Source organism: Electrophorus electricus, chromosome 23 (genome assembly GCF_013358815.1).
Source record: "Electrophorus electricus isolate fEleEle1 chromosome 23, fEleEle1.pri, whole genome shotgun sequence".
Taxonomy (NCBI): domain Eukaryota; kingdom Metazoa; phylum Chordata; class Actinopteri; order Gymnotiformes; family Gymnotidae; genus Electrophorus; species Electrophorus electricus.
The window spans coordinates 2748634-2770067 of record NC_049557.1 but is presented as its reverse complement, the minus strand read 5'-3'; the positions used below and the strand labels follow the sequence as shown (position 1 = coordinate 2770067).

Sequence of the window (21434 nt, the reverse complement as noted above, 5' to 3'; positions counted from 1 at the left end):
ACTGTGTAAAATAAATTAAAAGGAATTAGGATTTTTTATTCATTTCATTATGATTTTTTAGGGCAATGATTTGTAAATCACATTTGCAACATTTGCTAAAGTTATGAGAATTTTGTGGAAGTGTAGAAATGTTCTGATAATTTTGTGAATTCAAAGAAACATAAATGCACATATGTTTTTTTAGAATCTAACAAAAAAGTCATACATTAAAGACACATTAATAATCTATTCATTATCAGCAAGGGGTGGCAGATCGTTCTTATCCATCATAATTCCACTTTTTTATCTCAGTATTGATGTATCAATTTTGAGCAGATTTTTTGCTTTTGTTATATATTTATATTTGTGTTTTGTGCTATATCTTCTGCATTCAGATTATAATTCTTATCATCATTATTACATCATGTTTTGTGACCCAACCAGAAAGTTTCAGTGTACTGTTTCTTGCTAATTTCCTTTTTGACATCTAGCATTTTCCATATATAAATAAGGCCAGACATTGATTCCATGCTGCATGATTTTCTAAGAGTGAGGAGTCAACTTCAGGTGAGTCTTACAATGAATAAGCTATATTTTAACACTGCATTCATATATATATATATATATATATATATATATATATATATATAATTGAATGTATATTTGTCATAATATCAAAGATTTAAAGGCTTAAATTAGTTTCTCAGGCAAATTAAAATAGTGAAATAGTGACAATTGCACAGTTGTGTTCATATGTATACATTTGTTCCCCAAGCAAAAACTTCCAAGTTCATCCAAGATCCAAGTAGCTGCTTCATCGTTGAGGGAATGCCAACAGTGTGCAAAACTGACACAGCACAGGATAGCTACTATCATGCATCTAAACATTTGATTTGTTTAATTTTTTTCTTTGGTTACTGCATAATTTCATTTGTCATGCCATAGTTTTGATATCTTCACAATTACTCAAAAGAGTAGAAAACAGAAAAAATTAAGAGTAGGTGTGTTTAAAACTACTTTAGACTATATACCTTTGCACTTATTATGGCGTCAAATTCAATGTAAGCAATCTGTGTCAGAATGTTTGTAAATACTTTTGCCATTGCAGAAAAAATGTGTCAAGAGTTGCTGTGACTTTTCAAGTCAGAATGTTTAATGTAGCATGCCTGAGTCTTTCCTCACCACGCAAAGTGCTCTCATAACTTCAGTTCACTTAGGAGTGCCACAGGTATACAAGAGATGGAATACTAGGGTCTTTTCAAATGATGTATTTATTTATTTTTCAAAGTCATCATAAGAGATAAAGTGCCACTTTCTTATGCAAGCCACTGATCATAGCCTTCAAAAAGGATATTTACTAAGTTGGATGGCAAAAAGTCAGTTTGTATCTATTTTTTCTTCATTCTTGTCAACCTGAACAGCACAGGAAGAGAACAGGAGGTACACAAAGTCCAAAGCGAAGGTCGTCTTTTCCTGAGCAGGTAATTGCTTTCCTATTCAGTTATTACTGAATGGCATCCTAAAGTACAATAAATGTACTGAATATAATGTACATAAAACATTGTTTTGACTTGTTGATTATGTGCATTTGTGTGCGTGTGTGTGTGTGTGTGTGTGTATGCATGTGTGTGTGTGTATGCGTGTGTTTGTGTATGCATGTGCGCTCTGTTTTTTTAATCTTTATTTGGCTTTTATGGGGGGGGGCGTACTTATTTCATATCTAAATATGAACAAGAAGTCAAAACTATTTTTGTGCACTTTGATATATGGTCTTTTTGCATTTTCATGATCTAGTTTGATGTTTGGTGCACAGAAGTTTTATTTGTTGTATTTATTAACAAATTGCCAATGAAATAATTGAGCTTCAATTTAAATTGTTAAAATTTCAGATACCAGATTCACCTTTGCATAGTTAATGTTTTTATCAGATGAAAATAACCAAAATGCATGTGTAGGTGGAATGTCTGAATGGTGTGTATAGTCATAACTTTTGGGTGTTGTATCAAACTTACGTTTCACATTGCATATGCCTTAGTGTGCATTCTCTTGAAAATGAAAAACACCTAAAAATAGTTATTTTCAGAACAATTTTCTCATTTCTACAAACAATATGTGATAGACTGAGTATTTGGTAGAAACTGATTCCAGAATGGACTTTTACCAGTTTCAAACCCCACACATGTGAAGGCCTTTGTGAGAGAGTTGTGCATAATAACGAAACGTTCCATGGTGTGAAGAAAAAAGAGACAATCATTGACCCTGGCCGATGACTAATTTTCCATCACTAAAGATGATTTCCAAAACAGCAATTTGTTTATATACAAGCCATACTTATTTATCACTACTTATTTATTTACTTGTTTATTTCTTTTTGTCCACATAGCAACATCTCTTGCCTGATCTAATCCTGTACATTGTAGATTAAAAAAAAGCAGATAAAAAGTGTATAAATAACCTAGTGATAATGTTACTGAACATTTTCCACAACAGATTGTTGATATGATTACAGTCCTTTGCAATTAAATGTAATTGTCTTATACTTTTTTCTTTTAATTTAATTATTTTACAGTATCTTTGACATTTTTTAAACAATAGACATGATCAGCGAGAATATGCAACATTTAACCATTTATTTTTAATCTTGCAATGTTCTGTGCTCCACTATAATATCAATAACCACAAAGATTGCAAACTTTCTCTTTCTGTTTACCCATAATCCCATTTCCCCTTCCTGGGTGGCTTTTCTTGTGCATGTTTTTGCAAAATGCAAAATGAGTGTATATGCATTTGTATGAGTGTGTGTGTGTGTGTATGAGAGAGAGAGAGATAGAGAGAGAGAGAGAGAGAGAGAGAGAGATAGAGAGAGTATACGTGCGGTGTGTATGTGTGGTTTCCTGAGAGGTGGGAGAAGATGTACTTCAGAAATTGAAGCGCATGTGCTTCTTCACCAAATTAAACCATGTGGGAGCATGCGTGCGAAGGGCCTCTAAATCCCTGCCGGCATGCTGTCCTATGGCCTTCTCTATATCCCTGTAGTATCAGGTTTGCAGTGTGCTGTGGGAGTGCCTCTACTACTATGGCAGATTCACTGTGTTTTGCATCTTACCATCTGCATCACCCATCCTGTTTCATCGGTCCTCATGATGTTAGTGAAGGGCAGGGAGAAACCCTGATGATTGCTGTGGTTGTCTTGAGAGAAAACCATTTACATTTTTGCCCCAATTGCCTTCTTTTGAGGATATTTGAGTATGCTGCTGCAGTGAAGTAGTTAACATAAGAAACAGAAGTCTTTTCTCTGAAGTACAAAGTCAAAACAACAGTTGCAAGAGTTTCTCTAAAGCCTACACTGATGAATATCACAGCAGCAGTTTAGTGGCTGACTTCACTTTCTAATTTCTATTTAAATATAGGACAGAAACAATGAGCAGTCTTTTGCAATGCTTCCGTGGGCTGCTTGTTTTTATTTTAGAGTTCCGAGCATGCCACAGTCCAAGAGTGAGCGTGATGGGGCGAAGCGTACAGGTGATGGAGAGGAATCTCCAGCTCTGAAAGAAGAGCCCGATGAACACCCATCGTCTCAGGTGATCGGTAAATTCAAGTTTACACCACAGAATGGTTCTCCTCTAAAACATTTGAAAGACTACACTTTGAAATTAATTTTTGTTGTTTCATAAACACTTTTATTTTGTTCACACCAATGTGTTATTATTTTTCTATGAAAAATGCCTTTGTGTTTCCCTGCCAGAAGCAGCTTTAAGGGAGTGTCATGCAAATGTGAAATGCTTTGTGTGACTATGTTTGCATGTGTGTGTGTGTGTGTGTGTGTGTGTGTGTGTGTGTGTGTGTGTGTGTGTGTGTGTGTGCATGTCTGTGTGCAGAATGCTGTTAAGGCAGCACCTATGCACTTTCTCCAGCTACCACTTCACAGTGTTCAGCTAAGGCAAAACAGACCATCTGTGCTCTGCTCGACCTCTCTGCTACCTCTGGGTTTGTACCGTGTCAAGAAAGCATTCAATATTGCACATTTTATCTGAGCTAGTATATGTCTGCTCGCAAGATAATCAACCTATTGACCATGTTCAGCAGAATACAGTTCCTTATTACTGAGGGATAAATATGGATTTTACAAAAATATGTGTTCTTGTACATCAAAATCATTTAGGTTTCAGATTTATGATAGTGTTTGCCTATCAGACAAAAATTTGTGAAAGTCATAAGTCATAAGTCTTACGTCTCCTGGTGTTATACTCTCCCTAGGACATGCCAGTGTCTCTCAGCCTTCACCAGATGAACGTGAACCAGTGGCCTTGCTCAAGACAAAGGACACAGGCTCGAGTCGAACTCTGTTACACACCAGTCAACACAAGACCCCCTGCGCTCAGCCAATCAGGTGACATCCTACACTGCCCATCTGGGCAAATGGAATTTCAGATGCCTTCGAAATAACTAAGCCATGTATAGGATAACTTCCTTTCTACTTCCACCAGTACATCCAGCAGATCTCTCATGAAAGATCTGGAGAAAATATTTTTTGGAATTTGATTTGGAATTTATAATGTACATTTCTCCTTCACAGCCTTGTCCAGTCAGAGGTGATAAGATCACTATTCATCAATGGACGATGTCGCTGGCCAAGCTGTGATGAAGCCTTTGATGAGTATGCTGTTTTTCTGGAGTGAGTGTTCAGTTTTTTAAGCATTTTAATCAAATATGCCAAATGTTTGGCTGTCCTTTGAAACAGCTTCTGATGGATTTATTTCTTTTTGAGGATTTATTTTTTCTGTCCAGGCACTTGAACCATGGGCACAGCTGTGGAGAAATAACTATTGCACAGTGTAAGGTGCAGCAAGAAAGGGTGCAGCATATGGAGCATCAGGTATGATGAGACGGAGCATTCATATGGGAATAAATAGCAGTATTATGTATAAACAGGATAGAAAAGTAAAAGATTTGCTTGTCATATTCACAAATAGTCATCACTTAGGTCATCTCTTATACTGATCTTTTCCCCCCCCCCCCTTTTTTTTTTGGCTATTTGACCCTTGTTTTCAACCCTGTGATCATGAAATGGGCTCAATGGGCTTAAGCTCATTAAGGAGAGACAGAAACTTCAAGCCATGCGGCTCCACTTAAGAGTGTCTGAACACACCCCCGCACAGCTAGTAAGAGGGCACACCATTTTCACCCCTGATCACCATCTCTTTCTCACTCTTATTCACGCTGTGGAAACCCCATGCAAAGCTGTACCTACTTCCACTATCCAGAATACAACAAAGACTGAAAGTCCATCTTGTCCATGTTTATTGTTTTTCTTAACCATTCCAACAGTTGCTGTTTTTGCTCCTGTATGAAGTGTTTGTGTGTGAAGTGTGAAGTGTGTCATGTGGTTCTGTGTCAGAGAGCAGGCCTGGGCTGGCCCAGTATGCTGGCATTGAGCGTGCCAACGTTCGAGGAGCCAGATGGAGGGCCAGGATGGGCCAGCGAGGTAGCAGGGCGCCAGGAATACTGGCCCCCACCTGCCCCACACCTACCGTCAGGTAACACCTACTCACCCACTGGCTTTCCCCGGCCTGTCAGGGTGGATAGCACACACACATACACATGCATATGCATACATGCATACATATGTATGCAAAGGCAAACACATGCGTATACACGTATACACATGCATCCACATGAATACACAGGCATACACATGTATACACACGCATGCTCACAGGTTAACGCGAGCCATGGGTCTACACTAAAACTCTCTTGTGTCCTTCATACATAGACAAATCTAAAAAAAAAAAAAAAGGGAAGAAATTGATCTTAATTTCATTTCCAAGATGACTCTAATATCTCTAATCATATGTTATGCCAAAAATAACTTCTTCCTCTTCATGGTAGATTTTGTAAGCAGTATGGAGTGTTACAAATATGTCAATATCAGACCACCATACACATATGCCTTTCTTATCAGATGGGTAAGTATACGGTTTCTGCAAATGATACATGCCTTGAATCATTAATATCTTATTACATTCTTAATTTTTCAATCTGTATGCACATATGTTGTAAATAACACATGTAAATGGACATTTAATAGGCAATCTTACTGTTATTTTTATATTTTTATATTTCTGTTTTCCCCATTAGTCAATATTAGAGGCACCAGATAAGCAAAGGGCACTGAATGAGATCTACAACTGGTTTATTCAAATGTTCTTTTACTTCCGTCACAACACTCCGACTTGGAAGGTATTATGCCATACCTGAGTGTACTTCACTGAAGCCTGAATCACAGAACATCTTTAAATATGTTCATCATTTTAAAAATGCTATATATAAATGTAGAGTGGTATTGAATGGAGGACTACATTTTTGAGCATCTGTTGAACTGCCTGAATTTCTGTTTCATGGTTTACACACTGAAGTCTTGAATTGGGGTTGAATGTACAGTGCATCCGGAAAGTATTCACAGTGCTTCACTTTTTCCACATTTTGTTATGTTACAGCCTTATTCCAAAATGGATTAAATTCATTTTCCCTCAAAATTCTACACACAATACCCCATAATGACAAAGTGAAAAACGTTTGTTTGTAATTTTTGCAAATTTATTAAAAGTAAAAAAAAAAAAAAAAAATCACATGTACATAAGTAATCACAGCCTTTGCCATGACACTCAAAATGGAGCTCAGGTGCATCCTGTTTCCACTGATCAACATTCAATTGTTTCCACAACTTGATTGGAGTCCACCTGTGGTAAATCGAGTTGATTGGATATGATTTGGAAAGGCACACACCTGTCTATATAAGGTCTCATAGTTGACAGTACATGTCAGAGCACAAACCAAGCCACGAGGTCCAAGGAATTGTCTGTAGACCTCTGAGACAGGATTATATCGTGGCGCAGATCGGGGGACAGGTACAGAAAAATTTCTGCAGCATTGAAGGTCCCAGTGAGCACAGTGGCCTCCATCATCCGTAAATGAAAGAAGATTGGAACCACCAGGACTCTTCCTAGAGCTGGCGGCCCGGCCAATCTGAGTGATCGGGGTAGAAGGGCCTTAGTCAGGGAGGTGACCGAGAACCCAAGGGTCACTCTGACAGAGCTTCAGCGTTGCTCTAAGGAGAGAGGAGAACCTTCAAGAAGGACAGCAATTTCTGTAGCACTCCACCAATAAGGCCTGTAGGATAGAGTGGCCAGATGGAAGCCACTTCTCAGTAAAAGGCACAAGACAGCCCACTTGGAGTTTGCCAAAAGGCACCTAAAGGACTCTCAGATCATAAGAAACAAAATTCTTTGCTCTGATAGAACAAAGATTGAACTCTTTGGCCTGAATGCCAAGCATCATGTCTGAAGGAAACCAGGCACCGCTCATCACCTAATACCATCTAATCCAGTGAAGCATGGTGGTGGTAGCATCATGCTGTGGGGTTGTTTTTTGGCAGCAGGAACTGGGAGACTTGTCAGGGTTAAGGGAAAGATGAAAGCCGCAATGTACAGAGATATCCTTGAAGAAAACCAGGTCCAGAGTGCTCTGGACCTCAGACTGGGGCAAAGTTTCATCTTCCAACAGGACAACGACCCTAAGCACACAGCTAAGATAACAAAGGAGTGGCTTCGGGACAACTCTGTGAATGTTCTTGAGTGTCCCAACCAGAGCCAAGACTTGAACCCAATTGAACATCTCTGGAGAGATCTGAAAATGGCTGTGCCCTGACGCTCCCCATCCAACTTGATGGCGCTTGAGAGGTTCTGCAAAGAAAAATGGGAGAAACATAACAAAATGTGGAAAAAGTGATGCGCTATGAATACTTTCCAGATGCACTGTAAATCCGAGTGGACTGAACCAGAGCTGAACCAGAATTTTGAATCTGTACATTTATGTCCACTAGATGGCAGTGACGATACGGTGAAATCACATCTCAATATTTACACAGCTCTTTTTGGAAAAAGAAAAATGGATTTGTTTGCTTCAAAACTTTACTAATTCACAACAAATGAGAGTTCATGCTGCGTTGAAACAATAAATGTTTTTGTGAGCAGAATGCAGTGCGTCACAACCTCAGCCTCCATAAGTGCTTTGTGCGGGTAGATGGTCGGAAAGGTGCTGTGTGGACTGTGGATGAAAGGGAATTTCAAAAGAGAAAGGGTCAAAAGTTTAACAGGTGACACTTCATTTCTCTAATCTATTCCAAATCAGTCATTTTACAATCAAAATCTGTTACTTAATATGTTAATATGTTAAAGAATATGCTGGAGAAAGAAAATCACTGGTTAATTTGAAATTCATTTGAAATTTGATTTTCTTTGCAAAGTCAGGTGATTTTCTTTCCTGAGCTAGCATGGCTGTGACCGAACTGACTATTAGTTATTCTTAATCTATAAACTCGGGTACTGCAATTTGATGAGGTCAAACTAAATATTGCCCTTGTTCTTTTAGGGACAGTACATTGAAATGGCTGGCTTCTTTTTCCAACCCCTCCCAAGTGCCCTAAGGCGGCCGGATGTCCAACACTGAGAAACCGTTGTGTACCATGTTAATGAAAGACAGCAGAGTCATCTGCTTATACTTTCTCATGTGACTTGCTTTGCTGGAAAATGCTGATCAACCGAAACTAAATGGCCCAAACACTTCAGAATGGTAAAGCTCATCAAAATAGACTTGCACACATATCGTTCATGCAGATTATGTAAAATACTGTTACAGATGAAGTAATTGTTTTACAGTATTTGTTTTATGTTTTTCTTTATTTGTTATATCATGAGTAAATGTTCTTTACTTTTTTAAACTATATTTTATACTAAATATTTCCTTTTGATTCTTAACAATACTCTTTGTGGATGAATAGTCATTCTGTTGATTCCATACATATGTATTATGTCTTTTATATTTCCATTGTACTACCTAGATTCAGCAATATTTATACCTCATCTTCCTAATAAGATTAAAACACTGGCATAAAAAGAAAAAAAAGTGAAAAATTGCCTGCTATTCAACAGAAATTTCAAGGCCACACCTTGTTTATGTTATAACAGTGTTTGGCCAGAAGAGGGAGACTCTGTGATATAAGGACTCATGGATTTGGGTGTGGTAACTGCTTTTCTCTTAGACTGCATGGCGAAATACATCAGAAATGAGTCAGACGAAAACATCATTTATGCTGCAGATTTAAGATTCAATTTGGTAAAGTGATAATGGAAAAACAAACAAAACTGTGTGTGTGTGTGTGTGTGTGTGTGCACACTCACTTCTGTATGATAGCTGTAACTGGTATATAACCCTTCAGACCTGAGCCATGGGGCAGGCTTTGCTGTCAGGAGGGGCGGGCACACTGAGCTGATCAAAGAAACAGCTCGGACTCAAACGGATGAAACAGAGTGCCAGTCTTGTCTATTGATTCTGACAGTGAATGTACATTGGTTTTCCTTCATTCCTCAAAACATCATTAGCTAGTTAGTAGCATGCAACAGGTTACGATAAAGGGGAAAAGAAGAAATATAAAAATAAAACAATTTGCAAATTCTTTAAAAAAATTAGAGAATTACTGGTGAATTTGGACTTTGAAAAAACTGGATGAGCGCAAATGAAAAGCAGGACTGTCATGGGAGACTCACAGATGACTGGCAAGTGCACGTGCGCACGCACACCATAATGTCATAGTGGAGAGGTGGGGTGCAAAAAAATAAACGGAGGCTTTGCCACTGCGGGTCTCTGTTCTGTCTTCCAGCAGAGATGAAATGATCAGGTCCCTTGCGACTTCCCTGCACAAGCCTCTGTGTTCTCCCCAGCTTCCTCTGTCCCTTTTGTTCACCTAGCGATCTCTTACCATCACTGCTGTGCACCTGTCTGCACAATGGCAAGGTTTACCGTAAGGTCATGATGTGAATCCCAGACCCAAAGGATAGAGTCCAGTATTTAACACCTGCTTTAAAATATAGTGCTATTGATTCAACTCAGGTTCAGATACTCTCAACAGGATTTTTTTTTTGCCATTAAACTCAATCAAGGTCAAGAATACATACCAAATTTTATAGCTCGAACATTTTACCCCCAACATTTTGCTGAAGCTGTAAATGCTGTTTGCCCAGTTCTGGCGATGTATCTTTCAAATTCACGAGGGGGTCCTTTTTTTCTGATCTTCTTTTTTTTTTTTTTTCTAATGGCCTTGAGTTCTACAGATGTTCCATTTCATTAAAGAGAGCAGACAGCTGCCTTGGGCACTGAATTTTTCTGGACCTCAGTTATCCTCTGGGTATCTCCTTTGGAGAAATCAGCCCATTATATGGGCTTCTGGACAGCCTCACAAATTCCAACAGCCACCACTCACCTTGTCAGGTGCTTATTACCTGCTCTTCCTGTAGCCTTGACACTGACTTCCAAACAGGTGTCTCAACCCCCAAATCTCATATGTTATATGGCTGCGGCATTTTCATTATCCCAGCCTAAGATGGAAAAGGCAATGGAATCAGATGGTGCTGCTGTGTCCTACTGGGATTCCCTGTTGTACATTTGGAGAAAGCAATTTTACCCTTTTTTCGGTTTGTTTTTAACAGTGATGACGGTTAAACCTAATTAAATTGATTCAGTGTATGGATATGTATATGTAGAAAGTGGCAGAAAATTGGTATGCTTAGTGCATGGGTCCACTTTAAAACTATATAAATCCATGATGTGCTGCAGCTTCTATTTGAAAAGGAGATGATATATATGAATATGATATGACTTATATCACAATTAGCAGATGGTAAGCATCAAAGCTTTTGATGAGGTTTTTGATGAATTGATTTTCACAAAGTTGCCTTTTAAGTTCATTTTCATTCCCTCTTTGAAGAGAAAGATAAATGAGAATGAACCAAGCCTCCAGATTGCATTTCAGGCTGGGAAAATGGCGTCTCATCTCAGTCCACTGTCGCTGACACCCGAGAGCTCTCTGCCATAGCCGAGGGCCTGGTATTTCTGACAGGTCGAGACAAAGATAAAGAGTATCTGAAAAGGCAACCCTGAATGACATCACAGAGAAGTGTTAAATTGTCCCTAGGCAGGACAGGGTATATATTATACACCAGCTAGAAGACCTCATGTGACCAGGCCATAAATAATACCTGAGAACTAATCTCTTATTGTGCCATTTACGTGCGCTGTAAGGAGGATGTGCCCCATCTCCGCGGTGTGCGCTGTGAAACCCACAACTGCTCATACTCTCAAGGTGTTTTCCACAGTGAAATTATGCCGCCGAAATTTACATGTCTTTGATAGCCTTGATGCCGTTTGATCAAGTCAAACAGACCTTTCGTTTTTCTGTGAGGTGCATTTTCATCTTAGATGATGGGTATTTCGGTATGTGCTTCTGAAATCACACTCCTTGAAAATCACACTTTTGTCAGCAAGATTGTTTAACTTTGCTGAGATTGTATTCACATGTATCCTCTCATGGGGTAGTAACACACGTGATACATGTCTGCAACACTGCAGTCATGTTCCTTTGTCTCTGTGGATGACCCTAAAAGCTTTCATGGTGCTCTCCAGGCGTCCATGTTTTCCTGTCTCAGCAGGAACTGGGCCCACACTGTTTGACTTCTGATAGAGTGCATATCCCCTGTCCTCTCTCTGCATTTTCAGTGGGATTATGGAGGCTAAGGGCTGATCTTAACTCACAGCCTGTCGGACTAAACCAACAGAAGCCACATGTACTTCATAAGCACGTGCCCAGACAAGATCACCCACCAGAGAACATCACTCACCTGGGAGATTACAAGCTTCTGCTGCCACTACGCATTAAGACAAAAACATTTTACAGACTGCATGAATTAGTCTGGTACCATGGCAATGAATTACAATGGGTGTGAGCCAAACTCACCAAAGTTCAAGATTAATTCTACTGTCTTGATAAGATTTTACTGCTGTGGTGAATAAAAAGCATTATGAATGAATGTTTCATTTTAAATGTGTTACTAGTGTTACTATGAACACTTTCACATGAAAAATAAAAAGCTGTTCCAAGAAAATAAAGAAAGAATGACAAGAAAGACAAGAGGATTGGATGTAGTGTCCCATACAGTTTTTTTCTGTGATTTACATAATGTTGGATTTATTTTCATGTTTATTTAATTCTTCATTATCATGTAATACTCACGTCAACAGCCAAATATACATCAAGAAAACAGTTAATATTTTACACTTTCAAAATTCCCATTTTTTTAGTGCTTCTCTACTTTCCCTGTAGCAGTATTATATCTTGATCAGAATCTTTTAGATACTGCTGTGCATTTAATTGTACGAGAATCTCTGGAACTCTTACACAGTGAGTATCATGTAGCTCTCTTAGGAAAGGCCAAGTGCTCTTGCTGTCTCCAAATAGATGTGAATGATTGTTTATACAATGTTAGCTCAGCTTAGGGCTGCTGCGAAGACTAGAATTTTGCACCCTACTCCTTAAGAGACTTAAGAACATGAGCCCCTTTCCTTTGTTGACCTTGTGGGGATGACAGTACCAAAAAGGGAGACAAATTTCTCCAAGCTCCATCGAACCTCATTAAACTCTCTGTGGAAATGGCCTCGCTTGTGCACATGTCTGTGAAGGAGAGCTCCGCTCCCAGAATTCAGCCATTGGTATACAGAATCAGAAAAAGGAATTTCAGCATAACCCACCGCCCCGCTTGTTCACGTCCTCCATACTTCCGCAGACATATCCGGCTCTAAAACCGTAGGCTGGACGGTGGCGCATCCCGGTTGCAAAGCTGCACCCTACTCAACTGCCACTCTGTTCTTCTCGCCACCTTGATACTGTCAGTCAAGCGGGCTTTGAGAGAATGAAAGTGCGTCTTCCAAGGAGAGCAGATAAAAGGGCTCCTGTTTCCATTTCTGCACAGGGAGCCTCGTGCCATGAGACTCGACAGCTCTCCGCTGCCTTCTGACAGCCCAGGACTTTCTGCAGCTTTCATGTCATGAAGACAGAGTCAAACAGCTTTAGGGGAGAGACGGGTGATAATAGGAAAGAAGGAGAGAGCTTCTAGTCTCGTTTCTAATGAGTGTTTGAATTTAATTACCACAGGCTGGGGCATCGACATCTTGCAAGGAGACGTCTAGATGCTGAAGTGTAACTGGGCGATCAAATGTATTCATTACATTATGAAACATGCTCATGTCCTTGATATTTATCTTTTTGTTGCCAGACTGCCCAGCTGCATCATAAACAGAATCCCAGCTAGTTAATTTAATGCATGTGCATGCACACACAAACACACACACACGCACGCATGCATGCACACACGCGCACGCACACACACACACACACACACACACACACACACACACACACACACACACACACACACACACACACACAAACACACACACACACATACACACACAGGGGGGTTCTAAGAATGGATTTGTAAGTGCATGGCTAGTGGATTGACATTACCATTACAGGCACAGACATGTAGTGCTTAATTCTGGTCCAGAGGTTTCCAATGGGCTTAAATGTGGCGGAATGTTGTTCCTGTTTATGGGAGTTTAAATTAGACAGCCATGCAAAGCAGAGATCATGATACTGGCAGCTCCCCAGTAAAGAATCTTACATGCATGAAAACACACATTCATGCACAAGCACGCACAGCATAATCCCCCCCCACACACACACACATACACACACACACACACACACACACGGTGGATGCGCACACAACAAAACATATATGCACACACATTGAGATAGTGGGATGGGATGGAGAGATTAGGATAAAGAGGGAGAAGATGAATGGCTGGATAATTAGCCTCATCTCCCAGGACCTGACAGAAATATGCAGCCTAGATGGATGAGGCCCATATAAAAGAACCGCCTCGTCCAACCCCCTCCACTTCTCACATTCACCCATCCCCCATCCTTTCGCCATCCCACGATTCAACCAGGAGGAGGAGCTATATGGAAAGAGAGAGACAGAGAGAGAGAGATAGGGAGGGAGTATTCCCATTGGGTTTATTATCAAAACCCATTTTCTCACCTCGAAATACCCCCATTCCCTAAAAAGTCCCTATGACAATTATAGAATAAGAGGATGTTCAGAAAGATGAAATACTGAATGCTGAGGGTAATGAAAAAAAAACAAAAAACAGGAAATTGCAAAGTGAGCATAAAAATCTTACAAATAATGGTAAATTTTCAAAAGTGCTATTTAGGTATGCAGTATGTGCCTTTCTTCCCAGATTCTGCCTCTCTCTGTCTCTGTCTCCCATGTGTTCTTTGATCTTCAAATGATTATGCCCTACTTGTGGAAAAAAAAAAGCAGTTTTCAACAATTCTTTTTAACCAATGCTTTTCATGAATTTTTGAGCAGCTCCAGGCAGAGGTGATACAGTTTAATTTATTATATAATGGAAACTAAGGCCTTTCTCAAAATGTAATAGACTATATCTCTTCCACACTTTCACTGTAATTTCATCATTATAGGTTATCAGTCCTCTTGAGAGGCTGACAGCTCGTTACAGACCAAACACCAGTATGGGGGAAATGCACATCTACAGTCATGCATCTGAAGACAAAAAAAAAATTCTTGAAGGTGAATCCAAACTGTACACTGGCCCACTGCTGTGAAAGTTTATACAATCAGGTTTTGATTTATCAGGAAATTCTCTAAGAGCTTGTTTGAATATCAACCACTGCAACATGATCTAACTGTATTAAGTTGAACAACAATCTCACGGCTGTTAAAGCCTCCCTCTAACAGGCCCTTGCCGGGAGCCTCCTTCTGGGAAACAGGAACCGTTACAGGTGGGTCTCACTAACCATGTGTCATCGCCTTTTCCTGTTTCTCATCTGATATGGGAAATTAGATTTTTCCGTCCAAGGAAACTGGCCCTCCAGCAGTCATGAGCTGGGGCTTAGACACTCAATACAGCCATGCAAATGTCTAAGCATCAAACATTACAAACTTGAGTTATTGCTGTTGTTCCCATAGTCATAATCCTGGAAGGACTGTATCCAGTATCAACATACCATACCATGGCAAAAGCACAAAGTTTTGGATACTTTGTAATAAAGACATATTGTGTGTGTTTCATTTGTTCCATTTTTTTAGAAGTTAATGTAGCTAAGAGGAATCCTAAACTAAAATTGACAGTTTGTACAACAGGGATGTGTGCAACAGGGATGTATGCAATTCATTCTGCCTTGGTCAGTATGCAAAAGAATCTGACAACTTGACTAAAAACGAATGTATTCAGAAGGATTCTGGTGGTTCTGCCAAACCACTCCTAGATGGTCTTGTGCTTTTGTGTGTTCTTTGCCAAAGTAAAGTAATGATGCAATGAAAAAATAGCAGGAAGACCTCTCCAGACCTTTGACATGCCTCTGTGTACACTTGAAATAAAAATAAAAAACAGAAAAAAAAAATATATCAATCATTTTAAATGTCATTTAAACATAGATTCAGTGCACTACCACAACACTAAAAGTAAAACAAACAAAACACACTGATAAAAACATTAACACAAATCAGCAACTTGAAAGTGGCATATGTATGCTAAATCATGTCCTCTTGTAGGAAGCGGGTTTGTGTCGCATGTTCCGTATCCATCCTTGTGTGTGCATGTGTGCCCTTGCGTCATATCACAATGTGCGTGATGAGGATATCCGATAGTGGCTGTGCCCAGCAGTGAGTCACTGGACTACATCCCTGCTGACATACACCAGTCTTCCTGCCTTTTTTTTCATTAAGTCGCAAAAGAAAACTAGAGCTGTGGACACTGGGGTAGAACTGCATTCAAACTGCTGCTGTGAGACCATGAGTGTCAGTAACAGTTCATAGCGTGTTCACTAACGGAATAAAAACGGCTGTCTAAATGTTTTTGACTGGTGGGTGGGAAAAGAAGTGGAACAGTAGAAACTGAATTTGGAGTTCGAGGAGACAAAATGCGCATCAGCATTATACGCAAAATTGGTTTATTACTGTGGATGGGATGGTGGTGGTAAGTGAATTACAAGGTGCTACACTGTACTCAGTGGTATAAACAACAAAAAATTATTTTGCAATGTCTATTAAATGAGCCATAGTGCATGAACAAACTACTGGTGAACTATTAATAAATGAACTGTTGATGATAAAGTAAAGGGGACAAATCCAGGGATACATTAACACATACCCAAGCATTTAAAAATATTGAGAAAAAAAAGGTCTGGATCTTTTTAACAAGTGTAAATGTGCATAACACACAACAACTGTCTACCTAACCATCCGGCTTGTCACAACAAATGATCTCCCTTGTTATACAATATAGCTATGTCACTGTGGTGGTCTACGGCACCACAGAACCTATCCTCCTTGCAGAGAGATCTGAAAACAACGGAGTGGTGTCATGTCTGGACTCTCCATAGACCACTGCAAATCCATTGCCATTGTGTGCACCCACTCACACAAACCACAGCCTCCTTCAGCCACAAACCATGTTCTCCTTTGAGGGTAAACTAGGCCAACTTAATGACAATCACAGTGGGTGGATGACTCCCTCTGTGCGTTTGTCACTAAACCGTTGCGGTATTTGGGGCTGGCTGAATAGGCTGCCTGAAATGAACAGGCCTGTGATTGATTGACTGAAGGGTGAAGAGTGTGAGGATGAGGCTGGGACACCAGGCGACCTTCGCACAAAGGCCCAAGCAGAGCCGCGAGGTTTTTTTTGGGCACAGACGGCCCACCATTACCATCCCCCTACTTCATGTTATGGGGGAATGTGAACGTGCCCTGATATGAATGCTACCCTTAATCCCTCCCCTGCTCACGCTGTCCGCTTGACCTGGGCCACAGGGGGCCGAACTCCTGGAAATCCCATGAATCCTTGAGGCGCTTTTTCTCACGTTCTTTCACGGAACTGCAAAGCACAAAAGGAGCTTTTTCACGCCTGCAGGTGGGTTGAGGGACGCCTTGGTCTTCGCCACTCTCACTCATACATTCGAGGGGCTTGCCAAAAGCTGCTCTTCCTGCACTCTGAAAAAGACATGACTGAAAGATGCTTTTAGCAAAGGGCTGCTAAAACAGTGCTTGAGCATGTCTGAGAGGTACAACAGAATCATTATGCCCTCTGTTGTACAATGACAGTATGTACAATATCACAGCATGCCTGAATTTATCAATTAATCATCATGACTCTTCATCTAATATTCCCCCAGGGAAGGAATTATATAGAGGCCAAATCTGTCACTAATCAGACCAAAATAGCCTTGACTTGCTCTATGATGATTTATATGGCCTATAAAAGCCAAATACACAAGAAACTACTATAATATAAACAAGGTGATGGCATTCTATTAAATATAATCGGGTTTATTGTAGACTGTAAGATGGTGCTTGTTGATGTTGATGTTTATTGGAGACTGTAAGATGGTGTTTGTTAATGTTGATGCTTGGTGCTTGCTAAGAAAATCTTGCACCTCCAAATGGGCAGGTTTTCCCATTTGGCTAATTTATTATAAACATTCATGATATTCACAGCTGAAATAGTGCTGAAACTCCCAGAGCTATATAATACCCTGAAGAAATTAATGGGTGTGACGGCTTTCAAAAAACAAAAACAAAAAAAAAGTAACAAACATGGAGGCTTTCTTGACACTCTCAACATTCATGACACAAAGATAAACACTCATTTTCTTGAGAAATTTTGAGCTTCAGGGTGTGACTGTCAGGATGGGTATTTTTATTTATCCCTTGATATTATTGGTGCTTCCATTTTAATATCAGTGCCAACAAAGCAACATGCTGAAAAATCTAAATAATCATTGACAGATACGAGGAAAACAGCAAGTGTATTGAATTCAATGGTTTGAAGCTGTTATGAACCAACAATATAATAAATCAAACAAAACCAAAACATTTTTGTTCACAAAAAAGTGAACAATAGTAAATTATCAGGCAGACCATGAAGACTGCAACATATTAAAGAATGCTTTCCATCAGGAAGAAATATTGTTAAACAGACCACTAGGCAAAAAATGTGTCACAGTCTGCTATAAAGCAAAGGATACATCAGCATGATCTCACATGGTTTCGTCTTAATATGCTAGTCAATTGTAACAGAAAGACTAGGTTAAAGTTTTAAGAGTACTTTCAAAAGACTACAGTTCTGGGACAAAGCTTTGTGGACAGATTTGATGAAGATTTACCTGTATTGCAATGATGTAATGGAAAATTCTGGAAGGAAAAGACAAGCTCAGGATCCAAAGCACACCACCTCCTGCCATTGTGAAAGATCTCGCTGGTCTTTATCGATGATGTCACTGCCAACAGTAGCAGAATGAAATCTGCTCTGTCGTAACTACTCAGATTCAACCAAATGCCTCAAGACTCAATGGGTCACCTCGCAACTGGACAAAAACATGCTGAAACAATATGTTACATGGGCCCAATAATGCAATAGTCTGGAAGGACCATGTCAATCCCCTGATCAGTACATCAATGAGCACTGTTACTGATTGCATGGTATATAGATTTAAATTAAGGATATTACTTTGTTACTGTTAGTGTATTCAGACAGCTCACTCATTTTGATGACCTAACTCTTATGTTAAAAAGTATGAAATAAAAATATTAACTTCATCTTGAAAATGTAATAATTGTTAGAAATTGAGCAACCTGACCATTGGTGAAGTTAATATTAAAATCTGGATTACATTTTGAGTGGGTTAAATTCAGTTATTTTACCGTAAACATTCATTGATAGCCCAAGTCTATTTACTGGAGCCAATTCATGACTTCATTCAGGCACTTTTTGCCTTCAGTCGTCTTTCTCTCTCCTTACGCTGGCGCAGACGTGGTTAACTCCTACACGGTTGGTTGATTTTAACAGGGAGGCAGCAGGAATCACAGCGGTGCCTGTCCGAAGAGTGCCGTACAACGACGCAACAGACACCTGCAAGGATTTCACTGGATTCACACAGAGACGAGCGACTTTCTTGTCACACTGCTTTTGAAAAATGGAAATGTAATAGTTTTTGATAACTACGTCATTCGCAAGGCAGTAGTTTGATGAAAATTACTTTTACTGTGACGTCTGGAAACTTTGGTAACTCACCGTAAGCTCAAAAAACCTCTGAAAGGCAGCATCAAATGGACATAAATACATCCTCTTTAGTGGTTTGTAAATGTTTTGTTTGGGACGGAGAAAATCTTTGTAATTTACGGATAGCCTTGTACAGCGCCACGGAATGTGACATCTAATCTGTCCATCTACACCGGAGTTACCTGTAATAGGCTAGAGGTGAGTTTTTTTCTATTTACTTGACAAGTTCAGAATCAGTAATGATTCGAAATGACATGATTGTATGCGCTTCAGAAATCTTCTTTTTAGAATGAGCTGTACTGTAAAATGTTGATTATAAACGTGGTGACTGCGTACGCTATCATTCGGGGTGCCAGGTGATTGCATTTTAAGCCTATTGTGAGGAGTGAACTAACGTTCGTACTCTGTGCTATAGATGTAAACTTATTTACAGTCCCTGTCTTATTCAAAACCCCTGGTTTAAAGTATTGTCAGTGCGTAAAATACGCAGCGAGAGCTCCTCCGATGCGAGCGTTTATAGAGATGTCTTAAAGCTTTTGTTGTACCCTTTGCACGCACACGAAACCCACTTAGGAATTCTCCGTTTTCAACACTTATAACTCATAGCTGAATTTTAACTGCTGAGATTTGGAAAGGCAAATAGGCTGCTGAGTTCAAATCATTTACAATTTTAATCATTTAGTAACTACAGTGGATAAAGCGGTTATGTATAGTGCAAAGTTAAAAGCATAAAGTGGAACGCGTTCCCTTTTTTCGCTTATTTGCATATGCTCATACGGCCTTGGACGTTATAATGATTCCAAATATTTAAACTTTTATTAGGATAAATAATGTGTAGGTCATATTAATACATTTTGCATTCAGTATGAGTTTGTTATTCACTTGAACTTGTAGTTAGAATGACCCTACATCCTCAAGCAGAGTTCAGAACGTCCAAGACACCTTAAAAGAGAACATTTAGTACAGTTAGTACATTGAGTACATTTTCCCCACACACCTGCGCTCGGTAATTAAGCTGCTTATTTATATATACACAATATGTTATGTACAATGCAACACAAGTACTAATATAGTATTATCTATCTATCTATCTATCTATCTATCTATCTATCTATCTATCTATCTATCTATCTATCTATCTATCTATCTATCTATCTATCTATCTCTCTTTGTGTGTGTGTGTATATATATATATATATATATATATATATATATATATATAGAGAGAGAGAGAGAGAGAGAGAGAGAGAGAGAGAGGTAGTAAAAATTGTAGAGAAGTTCTCAAGGTGTGCTGCAAAGTACTTTACACCACCTCAAATTTCTGTCTTGAATTCCGTGTCCTTTGTGCCAAATCTACATACAGATGTCTGTCACTGAAAACCTTAGTTGCTGAAAATGATCATTCAAACATTTGGCTGTGAATCATTGTTATATCAGAGATGCTGCTTCCCAAAATAATTTCTAAAGTGTGATCCAGGTTCTGCTTGTGCTGACTCTGTTCTGTGCAATGCTGTTGTGAACCCAGGTCTTGACTGATATTAGATAAGCAATTCTTTTTTTAATGTTCTTTTTATGTATGCATAGTTAACAAAACAACAAAATAAAACAAAAATATCAAAGGCAAAATGCAGGTTTTCTAAAAAAACAACAACAACAACAAAAAAAAAAACTCTATTCCAGTTATCTGTTAAACATTTCTAATGCACCCTTTTTAGCTGCACATGGAGAGGAAACCAATGTAGTCCAGTGATGATGTCATCTAACCCAAGGTAAGCTGGAAAGAAGGGTATATTGTTCAATTGTTGTATGGTTCAAAGATGATATTCACTCAGCAGAGCTAAACAGTCAATGTGGATGTCTTTTTTTTTTTTTTACTTTTTTTTTACTGTTACAGGCTAACAGGTTCTTAGGTGTTTTGGTCCATGACAGTTGCTGAAAAGTGAATTATATGTTTGCATCAGTACAGAATTTGCACTACAATATTGACATTAATCATAAACCTAGCCTTCAAGAATAGAAATTCAGTGTAATCCAGATAGTGAAGAGCAGTGCTGCCTCATCAATTATTGATACTGCTAAAGTCTAGCTTGAAGAATAAAGTGGGGTAAAAAATCAATATGGAGGCATTTTGCCCTAAGGGCATTTCTCTGTCTGGTTAAGCTTACAAGTCCATGTCAGAGTATCACTGACAAGCTTTGTGAAATATTCATCTTGTCAGTCAAGGGCAGCCTAAGATGGACACTGTATGTCAAGATTTTTGTGTGACAGATTTCTCTTTTTCTGTTGCTATTCTGCAGTAAATATGGACAGTTCCTTCATGCCAGCTTTTCTTTTTGAACAATTAATCTCAAATAGTATTTTAAATATTTAAATCATATCTAATTTTGTCAACATGAGCTTCAGAACAAGCATTTTAG

At 39.1% G+C, this 21434-nt stretch overlaps 2 protein-coding genes across 7 annotated transcripts in view; both read left to right on the top strand.

The window, feature by feature from the left end:
- The first annotated feature begins 541 nt into the window (after window positions 1-541).
- foxp3b (forkhead box P3b) lies at window positions 542-8686 on the top strand. Its single transcript, XM_027012841.2, has 13 exons — window positions 542-546; window positions 1401-1460; window positions 3449-3560; window positions 3858-3966; window positions 4237-4369; window positions 4556-4654; window positions 4768-4855; window positions 5067-5141; window positions 5378-5516; window positions 5869-5945; window positions 6118-6219; window positions 8013-8134; window positions 8410-8686. Exons 3-13 carry the CDS (start codon window positions 3459-3461, stop codon window positions 8462-8464), a joined length of 1101 nt encoding a protein of 366 aa, XP_026868642.2. The 5' UTR covers window positions 542-546; window positions 1401-1460; window positions 3449-3458; the 3' UTR covers window positions 8465-8686.
- Window positions 8687-18754: 10068 nt separating this feature from the next.
- sema3gb (sema domain, immunoglobulin domain (Ig), short basic domain, secreted, (semaphorin) 3Gb) overlaps window positions 18755-21434 on the top strand; it is a 28438-nt gene continuing 25758 nt past the window's right edge. For 3 of the 6 annotated variants that reach the window (XM_027012783.2, XM_027012782.2, XM_035521830.1), the window contains exon 1: window positions 18755-19215. Coding sequence is in view for 1 of the 6 variants with exons in the window: in XM_035521832.1 (XP_035377725.1) it covers window positions 20767-20786 (20 nt within the window). In the remaining 5 variants the exon portion in view is untranslated. Of the gene's footprint in view, window positions 19216-20732; window positions 20787-21434 lie in introns of all 6 variants that reach the window. The other 3 variants (XM_035521832.1, XM_035521829.1, XM_035521833.1) reach the window with 2 other exon arrangements.